This window comes from Phaethon lepturus, unplaced genomic scaffold (assembly GCF_000687285.1).
Source record: "Phaethon lepturus isolate BGI_N335 unplaced genomic scaffold, ASM68728v1 scaffold3620, whole genome shotgun sequence".
Taxonomy (NCBI): Eukaryota; Metazoa; Chordata; class Aves; order Phaethontiformes; family Phaethontidae; genus Phaethon; species Phaethon lepturus.
In genome coordinates, this window is record NW_010513867.1 from 41,983 (window position 1) to 55,936 (window position 13,954).

At 41.1% G+C, this 13,954-nt stretch overlaps 1 protein-coding gene across 1 annotated transcript in view; it reads right to left on the reverse strand.

Moving 5' to 3' along the window:
• The window catches only part of PHLPP1 (PH domain and leucine rich repeat protein phosphatase 1), a gene marked incomplete at its 5' end in the record, with an annotated part of 66,284 nt that overhangs the window by 9,408 nt on the left and 42,922 nt on the right, over nucleotides 1-13,954 (reverse strand). The window contains 3 exons of the mRNA XM_010291178.1: nucleotides 1,785-1,915; nucleotides 6,686-6,848; nucleotides 7,842-8,042. Coding sequence (XP_010289480.1) covers nucleotides 1,785-1,915; nucleotides 6,686-6,848; nucleotides 7,842-8,042 — 495 coding nt within the window. The remainder of the gene's footprint in view (nucleotides 1-1,784; nucleotides 1,916-6,685; nucleotides 6,849-7,841; nucleotides 8,043-13,954) is intronic.

Consider the following 13,954-nt stretch of genomic DNA (forward strand, 5'->3'; position numbering starts at 1 on the left):
AATCACTTGGCAACATCCTCCTAAGCATGCAAGCCTCCTTTAAGATTTCCATACATATTAAAAAAAGCAAGCATGCATGACAGGACTCTTCTCACCAGCACCGAGAATACATATTAACCTACTGCCTGCTTGAATCCTGCCAGGGGACAGATGGAGAGCTGCCCTTCACACGCAGAAGGAAGATATAAAAAGTACCAAGTGCACGAGTATTTTTGTGCCTGCCACAAAAGACAAGTGAAAGGAGCACCTCCTCCCTCAGTCAATTATAGCAGTATACTGTAGAAGTCAGTGTAGTGTATCAGTACAGACACTGGAGAAGCCCCTCAGGCAGCCTGAAACACCTGACTGCAGCTAATGAATATTAGGGAATAGACCAGAGGTCTTCAGAATAATTTATTTAAAAAAAAACCCCAAACAACCAAAACGCACACAGAAGACAAAAAAAGTTTTCAGTGAATTAAAGACAATTCATATGCCAGTGAAAAGACGGCATGTACCTGGGCCACACTACTCTTCTACTACTTCGGACTTAAATTTGTACAATACTGCTATAGGGCATGATGCCAGAACACTGAAGTGGCAAGAGACTGGTTTGCCCATCTTGTCTGCTGGGTTATACACAAGAAAAACTGATCTTTCACTTTAAGTTGAGACAATTAAATTAGCTTTGTAATATATGTATTCCCCCCCCTCCCAATCACCAGAGCAACATTACACACTGCTTCTTCAGGAGTATTGTATTGTATACAATAAAGCAGCTCTTAAAATAGAGGAACACCCTGTCTGCTGCAGAACATGGACTCTTGTTTTTATCTGTGAAGACTCACCATCATTCAAATTTCCATTTAAATTTGATAAAATCCACTGATTCAAGCTAAAAGCAAACTCAGACTGTAAGTTTTCCTTGCTTGCACAACAGATGAAGCTTACTACTCCAGTGTCTGATCTTAACCATTTAAAAGCAAACAACGTGAAGCAACTGCTCAATCCTTAAAAAGTAAATCAACTCTCCTTGGAATAATTCAATATTTAAGGATCAAAGAGACTTAGATGGAAACTTGGAGCTGGTGCAGTTCCCTTCAGGACATAAGAGAAGCTCAAGGCTGCACCATGGTCCACAGATGATCTGGTTTAGTGCAACAGTTTCCCAACACTGCAGAAGGAGGCACAAGGCACTTGGCGAATTTCACTTACGGATGACGCTTAAGTCCCAAGGCAGGAAAATAAACAAGTAGACAGGAAGGAAACAGAGGGTCCCAAAGCAAGGGAACTAGCTTTGCTGCAAGCGAAGTGCGAGATGAGAGTCTTCAGGAAAGGTTTAAACATGACAAAAAAAAAAAAAGTTCTAGGACAAAAGGGTATGAAGAGTAACAAGAAATAGTATGCGAAGAGGTAAAAAGCAGCACAATGGTGAAGACAGACCCAAGCAGATAAATGTGAGCAAGAATTGTAGTAAGCAGCTAGTGGCATATCAATGGTGGAATAAAATAAAGGTTTTTCTTAAATCCAATGTCAGAAGTAAACTGACCCAATAGTGGTTATACCAGACTAGCAGACCCCTTCAGGAGTTACGGGTGAAAGCAATGGCACTGAAGTGGGTAAAGTCATCGCCTTCAATGAAGCATCAGTTTCTGACCTGTCCAAAGAATCTGTTACTTTCTGATCCACCGACCACAGGGAGCCATACTCCTTAAAAGAGATTTACACTTCTGTGTATTGTGGTTTTGTCACATCCTACTGACAGGAGTCGTTCTGCCCCCTCCCCACTCTGTAAGGTAACTTACTTCAGCAGCTCTAGGGTTTTGTGATCCAAGGCTAATCTGGGATTTCCAGTCAGGTCCAGCTCTTGTAGTTTTGGAGGCAGGTTTTCAGGCAATGTCACTTCACTCAGTTCATTGCAGCTTAGGTCCACGCACTGAAAAAGGAAAGCAGCCAAATAAGCAACAGAATTCATCTGTCATCAAGATTATACAGATTTTGATTAAATGTAGTAATGCATGTTTCATGAACAATAAAGGCTGGAACTGAGACCTAAGACCATTCATTTAAGTAAGTGGTTCTTACAAAAGAAATTCATATGGCATTTAGCCATCTCACCAGATGTCTGGGACACCTAGAAATATGTTTCCTACAGTTCCATCTCTGGCCAGGCACCATCTTGTTACAAAACTACTAAGTTTTATCTGCTCTTCGCAGCAACAAAGATGGTCAGTGTATTTTCAAGTATTTAAGAAAAAATGTTACTGATGAAACCAGCCTTTTAATAGATAAAGGAAATGGAGATAAATACAGTTGGGGGCTTCTAAGCCACTGGCATAGCAATCCCTCCTCCAAAGTCAGTTTAAACCAACATGAGTATGAGCAGGCTTTCAGGAATTCAATATTTACTGAGGGGTATTAAAATAAGCAGGGTTATGAATGCATGTGGAGGGAAGGAGTAGAGCAGGAAAGAAAAATACTGGAGCAGTTTTAAACATGGTTTTAATTCGTGTCATCTTAGATGGATTCATATTAAAATATGAAGTCAATAAAATGAGTGGAAAAAAAATTAAAGCTTAAATATTTCAGAAAAAATAGGATGCAAAACAGCAGAGAAACTTGCTGGCTATCTACCAGCTAAGCGCAAATTGGCTAAAACAAGTGCACTAGAATGACAAAATACCCAGACAAACATCGCTTAAAGCTGCATATCCAGATGAGAGTCAATACACAGGGAAAAATATGGCATTTTAGAGCAAACCAGCTCTCCAACCCCTGTTACAGGACCACCAGTGTAGCATGCACCACAAATGGTCAAAAAAACGCAAGTTTTTGAGAGGACAGAGCAGGCTGTTATTTAACAAAGGATAGAAGAACTACCCAAATCTTTCACAAAGACCATTTACTACTTTCAACCTGCAAAAACAGAAAGACTTAAAAAACTTTAATAAAACAGAAAGCTCAAAGGGGCGGGCGGGAAGCTTCTCCTAGCTGCATAGTTTGACCATTACATTATTTCCATTGATACAAGCGAGACACTTTCGTTTTCATAGGTATATTCTAAGAAATTGGGTCCTGATCTGGAAGGTGTAAGATAACCTACTAAAATCTGGAAAAGAAAAACCTCCTAACACTGTTAAATACATGCAATGGAAGTAACAAATTTCTGACCCAAATCTTGAATCCTGAGGTTGTCTAATATGGAGGCCTTATTATCTGTGAGGAACAAACTGCTGACGTTATCTAAGCCCGATAAGGAAATCGGAGTTTAAATCTGTCACGCAAACAAAATAGTAGACAGCTTAACAGAACAGTTATTCCAGTGAGCTTTTTTCCTCTGCGCAACTCTTTGCTGCTTCCAGAGAGCCAGTAATTACTTTGCAGATTAAAGAAGCTGCCAGCAAGCCTTGCTGTGTTCAACACCTCAATGCCATTACAAATTTCATGGAGGAGCATGCTGGAATAACAAGTACAAAAATCGGTAAAGTAATTTCATTGTTCTCATTAAATGCCCAATACGCCAAAGGTAGCAACACTCTATAGCAGACCCCTTGGTCCCTAGGGACTAGTGAAGACAGCTTATTTATCAGGTTAGGATTTCTTAGATTTTATTTGTACTGTTTGAAGAGTAGGCTAAGAGGGACTTTCTGCCTATCTATGTTAAGTTTAGCCCTTATTCTGCTCCCCAGGCAAGCAGGAAAGCCTATTTCCTAACTGATCCCAATTTCCTCATGCATTATTTTAATGCAAGCTGGTTTAGGCCCATGTATGCAGCACCAGAAGAACAACTCCTGCAACTGCACACAGGATTTTGCACTGGACAGGCCAACTGGAAGACAGGATTTAATATTCAGCATTTGCTTACGCTGCATTTACAGCTTTGTAACTGTTTTGTTCAAGGCTGGAAGGGACCTGAGTTATCTCCAGTTGTGACTGAAGGTGGCCATACCGACACTAGCCATCTAATCTTAACTAGGAGAAAAACTACCAAAGATTGAGAGGTTCATCTTTAAGATGCTACTGCTACTAGATCTCCACTTATTTTGTATCTCAAGGTAATTCTTCTGTGAAAGACAAGCTTGACACAAAACTGCAACAAGAAACCTCCATATTACCCTCACCACAGCAGCCCAGCAAGGCAGCCACAAAAAGAGAAGCAACTCATCAGTCAACAAAAACTGGACAATGAAGTAAAGCCAGGTCCCAGGTGAGAAGAGCAAGCCTGGGTCACTGAGGTCTGCTCAAGCAGTAAGGACTACTCAACTGTTTGACTGTGAAAGACACTGGATAACAACCAAAAAAGTGCCCTTTTTTATTTTGTAAGGCAAGCAAATTGAAGTTAAACAACAGCTGTAAGGAAGAGTCTGCTGGGGCGTCGACTCAGGTGTGTGTGCTTCCAGCTGCTCGGCCATTTACAGAAGACATTTCAGTCTGCACAGATAAACCTAACTCTGACAGCATAAATAACTGTCATAAAATACAATAAAGACTCTAAAAAGTGTATTGTATAAGATACCTCAGAGGCATCCACCAGACTCTTTAAAAAGAGGACAAGAGCTAACTTCTGTAGCCTTGACTGTAGTGTGTAAAAAAAGTCTTAGAAAAAACTGTATCACTAAAATGACCTTGTGTTTGGAAATCCTGGAGTTACTGCAAGTGTAAAAGCATCATCATTTATACTAGCTCTCCTTCTGAAATTATTTCAGATGGCATAGTAACTGCTGCTACTAACTGTTCCAGTATCACTGACTCCAAAAACATAACATGTCAGCCTTTCAGGCTAATTAAATACAAAAGCAAAGCAGCCATTACCTCAGGTAACAGAACTTCCCAAGAAATTTAGAGCATTTGAATGTCATCTCAGTTAAAATTAGCCATCAAATATGATATAATCACAGAGGTGACAGGAGACTATACAACTTTGTGCTTTGCTACAAGCAAGCTTATTTCACAAATCCATACTTAAGCAATAAATTCTGAACTTACTTTGGCACGTTTTGAATGCTCTCACATACCTAAGAAGGAGCTCTGGTTAAGCTAAGTAATGGATTACAGGCAGGCAGCACAAGCTTGAGCTCCAAACTGACAAACACCAACCCTGACCTCGAGATATCACCAAGAGGCCAGAAGAACCCCTATGCCCAACAAGGCATGTTCCCACCTGGCAACTATATGAACTCATCTCACATAAATCAAAACCAGGCATTGAGTACTAACCAGGCATTTTCCTTCCACAAAGGTGGAGTCCTAGAGCACCGCACCCTCTTAGATGATGTCATGCACGCTATCCCTACAGTCCCAAAACAGTTAGTGACATCTATGCCTCTTTTTTTATGCTAAAGAGAACTAAAAAAGAACTGTAAGGAACCAGCAGGAACGAACTGCCAGGTCTTCCAAGAGCGTTTTTCTGCTAAGCGTTGTGGCAGAGTAGCACTTTAAATACTCATGCTCTTATAAAACATTCAGCTTTCCCCAAAACGCATGAACAAGAAGAAAAAAGTTGATTGTTCCCTACCAGCATGTTTACATTACCTTTTTTTTTTTTTTTTTTTTTTTGGTTAACGCCATCCTCATATTTTTAAAGAAGTGTTTACTCCACAGAGCCTCTTTCCCCCACCCCAATTCTTCCTCTAAGAAAAAAGGCTTTGCTTCTGACTGATTCTAAATGGTCCTCCACTTCCTTTGGCCATTGTTCCTAAGAGGGAGGAGTATTCAAAAACCCACAAGTTTGTTTGAGATTTCCTGGCTGAAACCACAAAGCTCATCTTTACATGTACTTGCTGTCCAACAGAATTATTGCTCCTGCTGCTTTGCCTGACCCCAGACACTGAGGCACACACAGCAGTCTGGGAACTTGGCCTTTTGACTTCACAGAGCGCCCGAAGGACACTTAAGTTGTTTTGAGTCCATGAATAGGTAATCAGTTCTCAGCCTTGGAGAACGACGGATTTTCTGCCATATCACAAGATTTGTATGCTGTGAGTTAACAGCCTCCCAGCTCTGGCCAGCGGAAACAGCACGCAGGGCGAAATACTCTGCACTATAGCCAGGCGAGAAGCAGGAGCTCAATTCACAAAAGGTAAGCAGCAGTGCTCTTCTGTGTGGTCAAGCAAAGAATGTGTCCCACAAAAAGAAGAGTCAGGAAAAGTGTAGAATTACTTCTGGAAACAAAAACAAGAGACAGATTGAACATTCCTCCGGCTGTGCAAAATATGACTGCAATTATGAAAATTAAAGTAGCTTGCCTAAATACTCAAATCCTGCGCTCCTGGAATTTATCACTGTCCCCAAGGCCTATCCTATTTTGCAGCTTCAGCGGTTTTTAACACGCGTTCTAAACAAAGTCCATTCCTACACAACCAACCAATTGCCAAGACAGCAAGAGTCAATTACACGTAGCTCTTGCCAAATGTTGAAGTCATATCATAATGGACTGTCACAAGAAGACAATTAACACTTATTCGGCAAAGAAGATAGGATCTAGTGAAGGTAAGCATAGAATCGGATTTTGAGGCTGTTCTTCCATTCCACTCTGAGGCAGCACAGGGGCGAGTATTTTGCATATGACCTCAGAGGAGAACGCAGTTGTCAGATCTCTGTAATTTCTCTGAATATACTATCCTGTAGCAGTGAGAGACCTGAGAGGAGAACAGAATTGGTAAAGTCACATTATACTTACTTCTTCAAAAGCACATTCATTCCTTACCTTTATTTCGGAAAGCTGCATGACTTCTGGGAAGACTTCGATGCAGTTGGAGTGAGCAATTACAGTATGCATACGTCTACAATTCATGATGGTTGTTGGAATGGCTTTCAGTTTATTCCCACTAATATCAATTTCCTCCAACTCTTCCAGCTTGGCCATTTTGCTATGAAAACAAGAGTTTGAGAATTTTTCTTTTAATAGACGTGCATATATTATTTTGAAGTGGTGATAAGAGCAGTGGTTTTCATTATTTTAAGAAAAAAAAACCACCGACTTTGATCCTTGTTCACAGCAGTGCCTGTCACCTCTCCTCACATCAGACGCTAACAGAGTTGTGGAACAAAAGGTGTGCTGCTTCTGTCAATGTTTTGTTGATACTTTTCAAATTACTTATTTTGCTTATGTTCCCCCTGCTCACCAGCTCACTTTCACTCTTCGTCCTCCTTTCTTTCAACCCTAGTTTCTCACTTTATCCCAAATTTTCCCCTCTACCTTCTAGCATCCTACTCAGCCATTCCCCCTGATTCCTCTCCTTCCCTCCCCCTTGCCATTGAAGCCCAGCTGCTCAGAACATCACACAAGGACAAAGATGTCTCTTCATTTATTTATTGGCTTCTCTTTTCCAAGGTTGTACCCCATCAGCTTTACAGCACATCTTACACTTGAAAGATTTCTGATTAAAGCAGAGTGAATTGAAAGTACAGAAATTGCTGCCAAGGCAGAATCTTCTTCTAGAGTGAGAGGATTTTTCCCTAGTGGAGTTTAGTCCACTTCCAGAGGACATTTCCAGACTGCTATGCTCACAAATAAGGAGAAGCCCACCGGGTGTAAGCAAAGGGACCAAGCCAGAGAAAACAAAAGACCTCCTGACTTGACTTCCAAAGCATACTGTGGTCATGCTGAATTAGTCCCGTTGAAAAGTTTCAAGCACAGTCAAAACACACCAACTAATACATAGCGCTCACTTGTCTGTGTAACGCAAGAGAGGGTAGCAACATGCAAGAAGGCATAGCAGGTGAATCCACCCACTGCAGTATCGCTACATTCAAAACACAGCCTGTGCCACCACACTTCTGTGCAATTTAGTTCTCGCTATGAAAATGTTTCATGATGCCCACCCACCGGTGGGCCAGAGGCAGCGAAACCAGCTACTTACCTCGCCGGGAAGCTCTGTAGGCGATTGTAAGCCATGTGCAAGATTTTCAGGTGTGGATGGCCTGTTAACAAGGGTACGCATTTATCTGTGAGGTTGTTATTGGTCAAATACAACTCCTGCAAGATGCTATGGGTTTCTTCAGAAAGAGTGGCTGGGGGAAGCATTTCCAGTTTGTTGGCAGAGGCATTAAGAAATCTCAGGCTGCAAAGAGAAGTTGAATAAGGGAGTTCAGTGAAGCATCCTGCAGGTTTTGTCTAGAAGCATAAATAAAAATCTCTATTTTTAAGGGTTAAGTCAAAATAGTTATAAAGCAAAGGTCAAAAGCAACAAGTTCACAATGATGGAGAGAAAGACCAGAAGTCTCGCATTATATGAACAAAACTTCTGATCATGTTTTTAAATGAACACATTTGTACAAACAAAACATTAGCAAAATGAGTACATCAAAATGCCTCTGTCCCTCTATCAAGACCTCAGTACCTCCAACATTACTACAGATGTATGTACCTGCAGGTAAGAGCAATAACAAACCACATCATTTCCATATTCATTTTACATAAAAATGAATTCTGAATTCATCACCAATGAACCATGAGAGTATAGCCGCCCTTCAAGGGACTAAGAGTCATCATGGGTAAAAAAGCCAGCCAATTTTTCAGTACTTTAAATACCGGCCAGGGTGCAGACTGTATTTTGTTTAAACCTGCAGGCCTGAAAGCAGCTACAAAATATGAAAAAGTACTCTTTGAATATTTGGATAACTAAAGATGCACCAATCACAAAAAAAAACGGAGACCAAGCAGTAATTTGCCTTTTAGATTTTAAAGAGAGACAGTGCTAATAGTAAAGTAAATTTAAGAAGTTACATACTTGCTTGCTGATGTATGCAGTAAGACAGTCAGATCTCTGCGGAGTTCCTAAGTGTCCTTCCCCTACTCCCCAAAGTAGCAGAAGCCCTTGTCAGTATTTTCTGCAGTCCCACCACAAGCAGCAAGCACAGAAATGAAGTATCTTTCTCGCTCAAAGGACTTTTTCCAGGATGGGAACAAGATCTGTTGAGGTACAGGCACTGCCCACCCCTACCAGTCAAGTTCTGTGGGCAGAGGATTCATGTTTCCCTAGGCAAGTTTGGTGATAATGGCAGAACTGGAGGAATACACACTGTAGGCATCTCCACACAATCAATTCCAAAGAAATGGAAAAAATAAGGCTATTTATCCTTTAGTAACCAACTCTGGCACGACCATGCCTTTTCAACAGAAATAAGACCTCTTCCTTCCTCCACTTTTCAGAAAAGGCTGCCTTAGAGAACTCGCGATACAGAATCAAGTGTGTGCCTGCCAGTCTGCAGTGACCACGTTCAAACCAGGCTGCACTGCTCCTACCAACTAACAGGAACGGGCAACTGCCATGGGCAAAGTTGCATTCAAGAAACAAGACTCAGAAATAGTCTGAAGGCTGAAGCCTATAAAGCCACTGACTAGAACACGAAAGGTAGGTGCACTCCTGTCATCCATCTGAAGAGAAAGTGATAAAATATTGATAGCTCCTCCCATGCACACAGGAATCCACGCTGACCTTTAAGGTCTATTAATGAATGAAACAGATTTGCAAGAGTTGCAGCTGTTTGAAACTTGTTCAGCAGCAAATATGGGTCAGACATGCTACAGGAGTCATGTGGGATGCCAAAGGATTAAAAAACCCACTATTTCCATTAGAAGCAAAAATCTCTCAGCACTGCACAGAGCTGAAACTAGGTTAGCTGTTATACACAGACAGAGGAGTCCACTTTGGAGAAACACAGTTTAATCCTCAGGCTCATTCATTATTCACAAGGGCGGTAAAACTCCAGAGGAGGAAGGGAGGAGAGGGAGGATTAATACAGAGAAGGGAATAAGCAGCTGAAAAGGACTTTAAAATTATTTATTTATTCTAAAAAGATGCTGCTCAATTTCGCCCTTTAGCTATAACCTAAAAATATATTAAGCTCATTCAAAGTTGGGTTATTAAAACCCAAGCATACCACATCAACGGTTCCTGTACTTAATTAAACAGCAGCAAGCAAACCTATTGCTAAAGTACAGACAACTATTACTTTGGCAACTTCAACCTAACATGCATGATAGTCTTCCCTCTCCACAAAAAAGACACTTTGATTAACATTAAAGCCACAATATCTTTTGTATCCCTCGTTAGTACAAAATGGTTGTCTTCAGCTCAGCCTGAAGAGGCTTAAGTAATAAAAAGGTTTAAGACTGCTGGGAAAGCAGCCTTTCCCAGTTTAAGTTTAAGCCTGGTGAGGGGTCTGGAGAACAAGTCTTATGAAGAGCAGCTGAGGGAGCTGGGATTGTTTAGTCTAGAGAAGAGGAGGCTGAGGGGAGACCTTATCACTCTCTACAACTACCTGAAAGGAGGTTGTGGTGAGGTGGGTGTTGGCCTCTTCTCCCAAGTAACTAGTGATAGAACCAGAGGAAATGGCCACAATTTGTGCCGGGGGAGGTTTAGACTGGATATTAGGAAAAAATTCTTTACTGAGAGTGGTCAAACATTGGAACAGGCTGCCCAGAGAGGTGGTGGAGTCACCATCACTGGAGATGTTAAAAAGCATGTAGATGTGGCACTTCGGGACATGGTTTAGTGGGCATGGTGGTGTTGGTTTGACGGTTGGACTTGATCTTAGAGGTCTTTTCCAACCTTTTTGATTCTGTGAAAAGTGAACTTTCACAGGAATAAGATGGGGATGAGGAGGTGGCAGAAAAACATCCCCCAGGAAAGGCATGTTCTGCCACCCTGAAGAGGAATCTGTATTTTACTTATGTTCTTGAAAGCTGCAGCGTAATAACCTGTAGTGTTTCACAGGTCCCTTCTTTTAATAAACAAAAAGCGCCAGACAGATAACCTAGAGAGCATCCTATGGCTATAAAGTTCAGAAGAACGTAAGTTTGCTCAAGTACAGCTAGCCCAAAACACAGCTGAAAGCTTTGAGTAACAAAAGGTACATTGCTCTGATAAAGTTGAAATTAATACGGTCTACAATCAATTCAACATTGATGGAAAACAACAAGAAATTTCAAGCTGTTCCCTCATTCATATTAACAGTGGCCGGAATCTGTGTATTTCTGCCAAAAGTGAGTTTTGATGCATGTATTTTCCAATGGGGAAGGGAGAGAGCTGTTACTCTGTAACCCCCTACCCTTTTGCCAAAGGAAGGGATAAATAACGTTGGAAATAAATCCCCATCATCCTGACCTACAGTTTAGTGCCTTGATGTGAACAAGGTTTAGGTGGCTAGCAAAACCTTGCCAACAGTCTAGAACGGGAACCCTGTGGTAGCAGGGCATCCCACTTACCCCACACGTAACAACTCACGGCTGGGTAGCAATCAACAGTCGGGTTCAGGATACTCACATACTGATCTCTCTCTGTAGCTGACATCATTAGAATTAAATTAACTTTTTAGAAAAGAGTATGCTGCTTATTTACATGTTCCTTTTGACCAGCTGTTACATTAAAATGGTAAAAACATTCTCAAATTATAATTCTTTCAAGAAATTATCTGGATTTAAAAAAAAAGTATGGGGGGGGGCACACACACCATTTGGGCAGAGAACAGAATGAACCAGCTACTGACTGCTACTGCCAAAGCTTTGTCACTCCTGTGCTATAATCTTACGCCAAAAAAAAAAAAACCAACAAACCCCAACCCCCCTCAAAAAACCTGTACTTGCCCATCAAGTTTTCCCTTACACTGATTTAACACAGGAGTCCTCCTCCAGGTTATTTCCACTCCCCCATTTCTTCATCCTCATGCGACGCGCCAGCTGCTACCTTAGAAGGCACATCTTACAGATGCCCCCCAGAGGAGTGGAAATTTACTTGGGCACAACTGTTCCCATCTCTCTTGTGCATGGACTTAAGACTGATTCATGTTCCTTGAAGATATCCCACTCATATTGCTTATCAGATGGAAGCAGAATGTCAAGTATTAAAGCTCAGTCCAAAATTAATTGTTTCCCTTTCCAATTCCACCCACACACTATACCACAAGCTCATGAAAAAAGTACAGCATCTCTACAAAAACCTGAATTCAGCAGCCTGCGCACATACAGTATAACATAGCAAGGAGAGCACGAATTAACAGGTGCTAAAAGAGTGTCGGAGATTAAGAAAGAAACAAAGGCACTGGCAGGGAAGTGCCAGAATTCTTCAGCATTGACAAGGTGCAAATTCTCCTCTGGGGTATTAATATAAACATCGATCTCTGGCTGGAATAAGACACCTTTGGTTTTATGGGGTATTAAAGTACAATCCCTTGCTGGATTTAACTTCTCCAAGAGACAAAACAGAAAAAAAGACTGTCACAAAGATTAGGCTAGAATCAAGGACATGGATCTAATTCAACAAAACAGACCTAAAGCAGTCACATGCATTCCCTATTTAAACCCAGAGGATTCTGATCTCAATTTGAACTTCCAAAAGCAGCAGAAGAAAATCTTCTACTGAAAACTGCAAAAGGTTCAAATTTCTTTAACACCGATGTCTACACCTCTAGCACACACAAGCTGAATATAGACAATTGTGAGAACACAGCATCTCCCAATTCCTCACCATTTTCTGAGGTAGCATGGCAAACTTGGCTTGCTAGTAAGACACAGCCACCGCTGAAAAATGTAAGTCTTCCGAAAAGCTTGGGAACGTTCAACATTAAAAGGAGCAACACAGACAACCGCATCCAATGGCCAAGCAGCAGCAAATCAAAACCACTATGCTTAGCTTGAAAGTACTGATAAGAGCTGGAAAGAATACTGCAGCTGAAAAAAAGAGAATATGCAGAGAAATCCAGATCTCCAGTTTGGCCTGTGCCCCAAGATCTCCATCAGCACACAGAGCAATCAAAATACAAAATTTCTTCTTCCATCCCTTCTGCAGAGACATGCCTTCAATTTCTGATCTCCTAATCCTAAAATAATTTAGGATTGTGGTAGCAGGTGTGAGGAAGAATCCTGTAAGCTAAGCATGTCTGGGAGAAAAAAGAAAAAAAAAAATGAAGGCAGTTTTGCCAGCCTATGCAAAGAGGATATTTCTGCTCCTTAACAAAACAAAACAAAAATTAATGAAAGGACGGAAACATTCAAGTGAATCCCCTTCCTGTTGATGGACTGCCAAAAAAACCAAAACCAAATTGCTGCTGTCTTCTCAGTTCTTACTTTCTAACCTATCTTTAACTGTTTCATTAACTGGGATTTCCTCAGTTTCTAATATATCTGCTTGCAAACCCTACCCTACCAGCCAAGAAACAAACGCAGCTAAGCATTTCTGCAACAAAAGTATGTGCATCAAACACTCAAATAGCTCTTTGCATTCATTTGCATTTGTTTCCTCTGTCACTTCTGCATCCATGATAGGATTGAATACTTGCATCAAAAAGAAGCAGCCAGAGTGGATGGAAATGGCAAATATCAAACAAGAGCAAGCTTAACTGGGTCACTTTCCAGAACTCCAGGGGAAGAAAAAAAAAAAAAAGATAGAAACCCCAAACAAATTAAATCAAATCAAAACAAACAAATAAACAAACAAAAAATCAAAACAGATAACAACAGCTGAAGAAAGCTGGAAACTAGAATCATGCAGACAAGAACCTAGACAGGCTCCAAATATCTGACACAGGCTTAGCCACCACAGCTGGCCGCTACCAGACACTACAGAACAAAGCCCAAGGTTTAAGTTGTGCACATCACAGCTACACATCTTGACCACATAACTGCTTTAAATAGTCCAACGTCTGTGTTAAGGGTTTATACGAAAAACATTCATACTAACTGGAAAGGAAGCTTAGGCAAGAGGCAAACCCTCCCTTTTTACCACTGTGTCTCCATTTTTAAACCCCCCTGACCACTGCCACTGCTTTTCTACCATACTCTGATAAAACTCTTGAATGCTTGCCCATCTTATCCAAAGAGCATTTTGTAGAACTGTTTTCATGCCATTAAATGGTAGTTCGCTGCAAGGTGGTCAAGGAAGGCAGTAAGAAGTCTGTATGAGAATTGGACAGAGTGGGAAAGGCATCACAACAGATGAAAGCAGTGGATAGAAACGAAAGGCTGCAGGAAAGC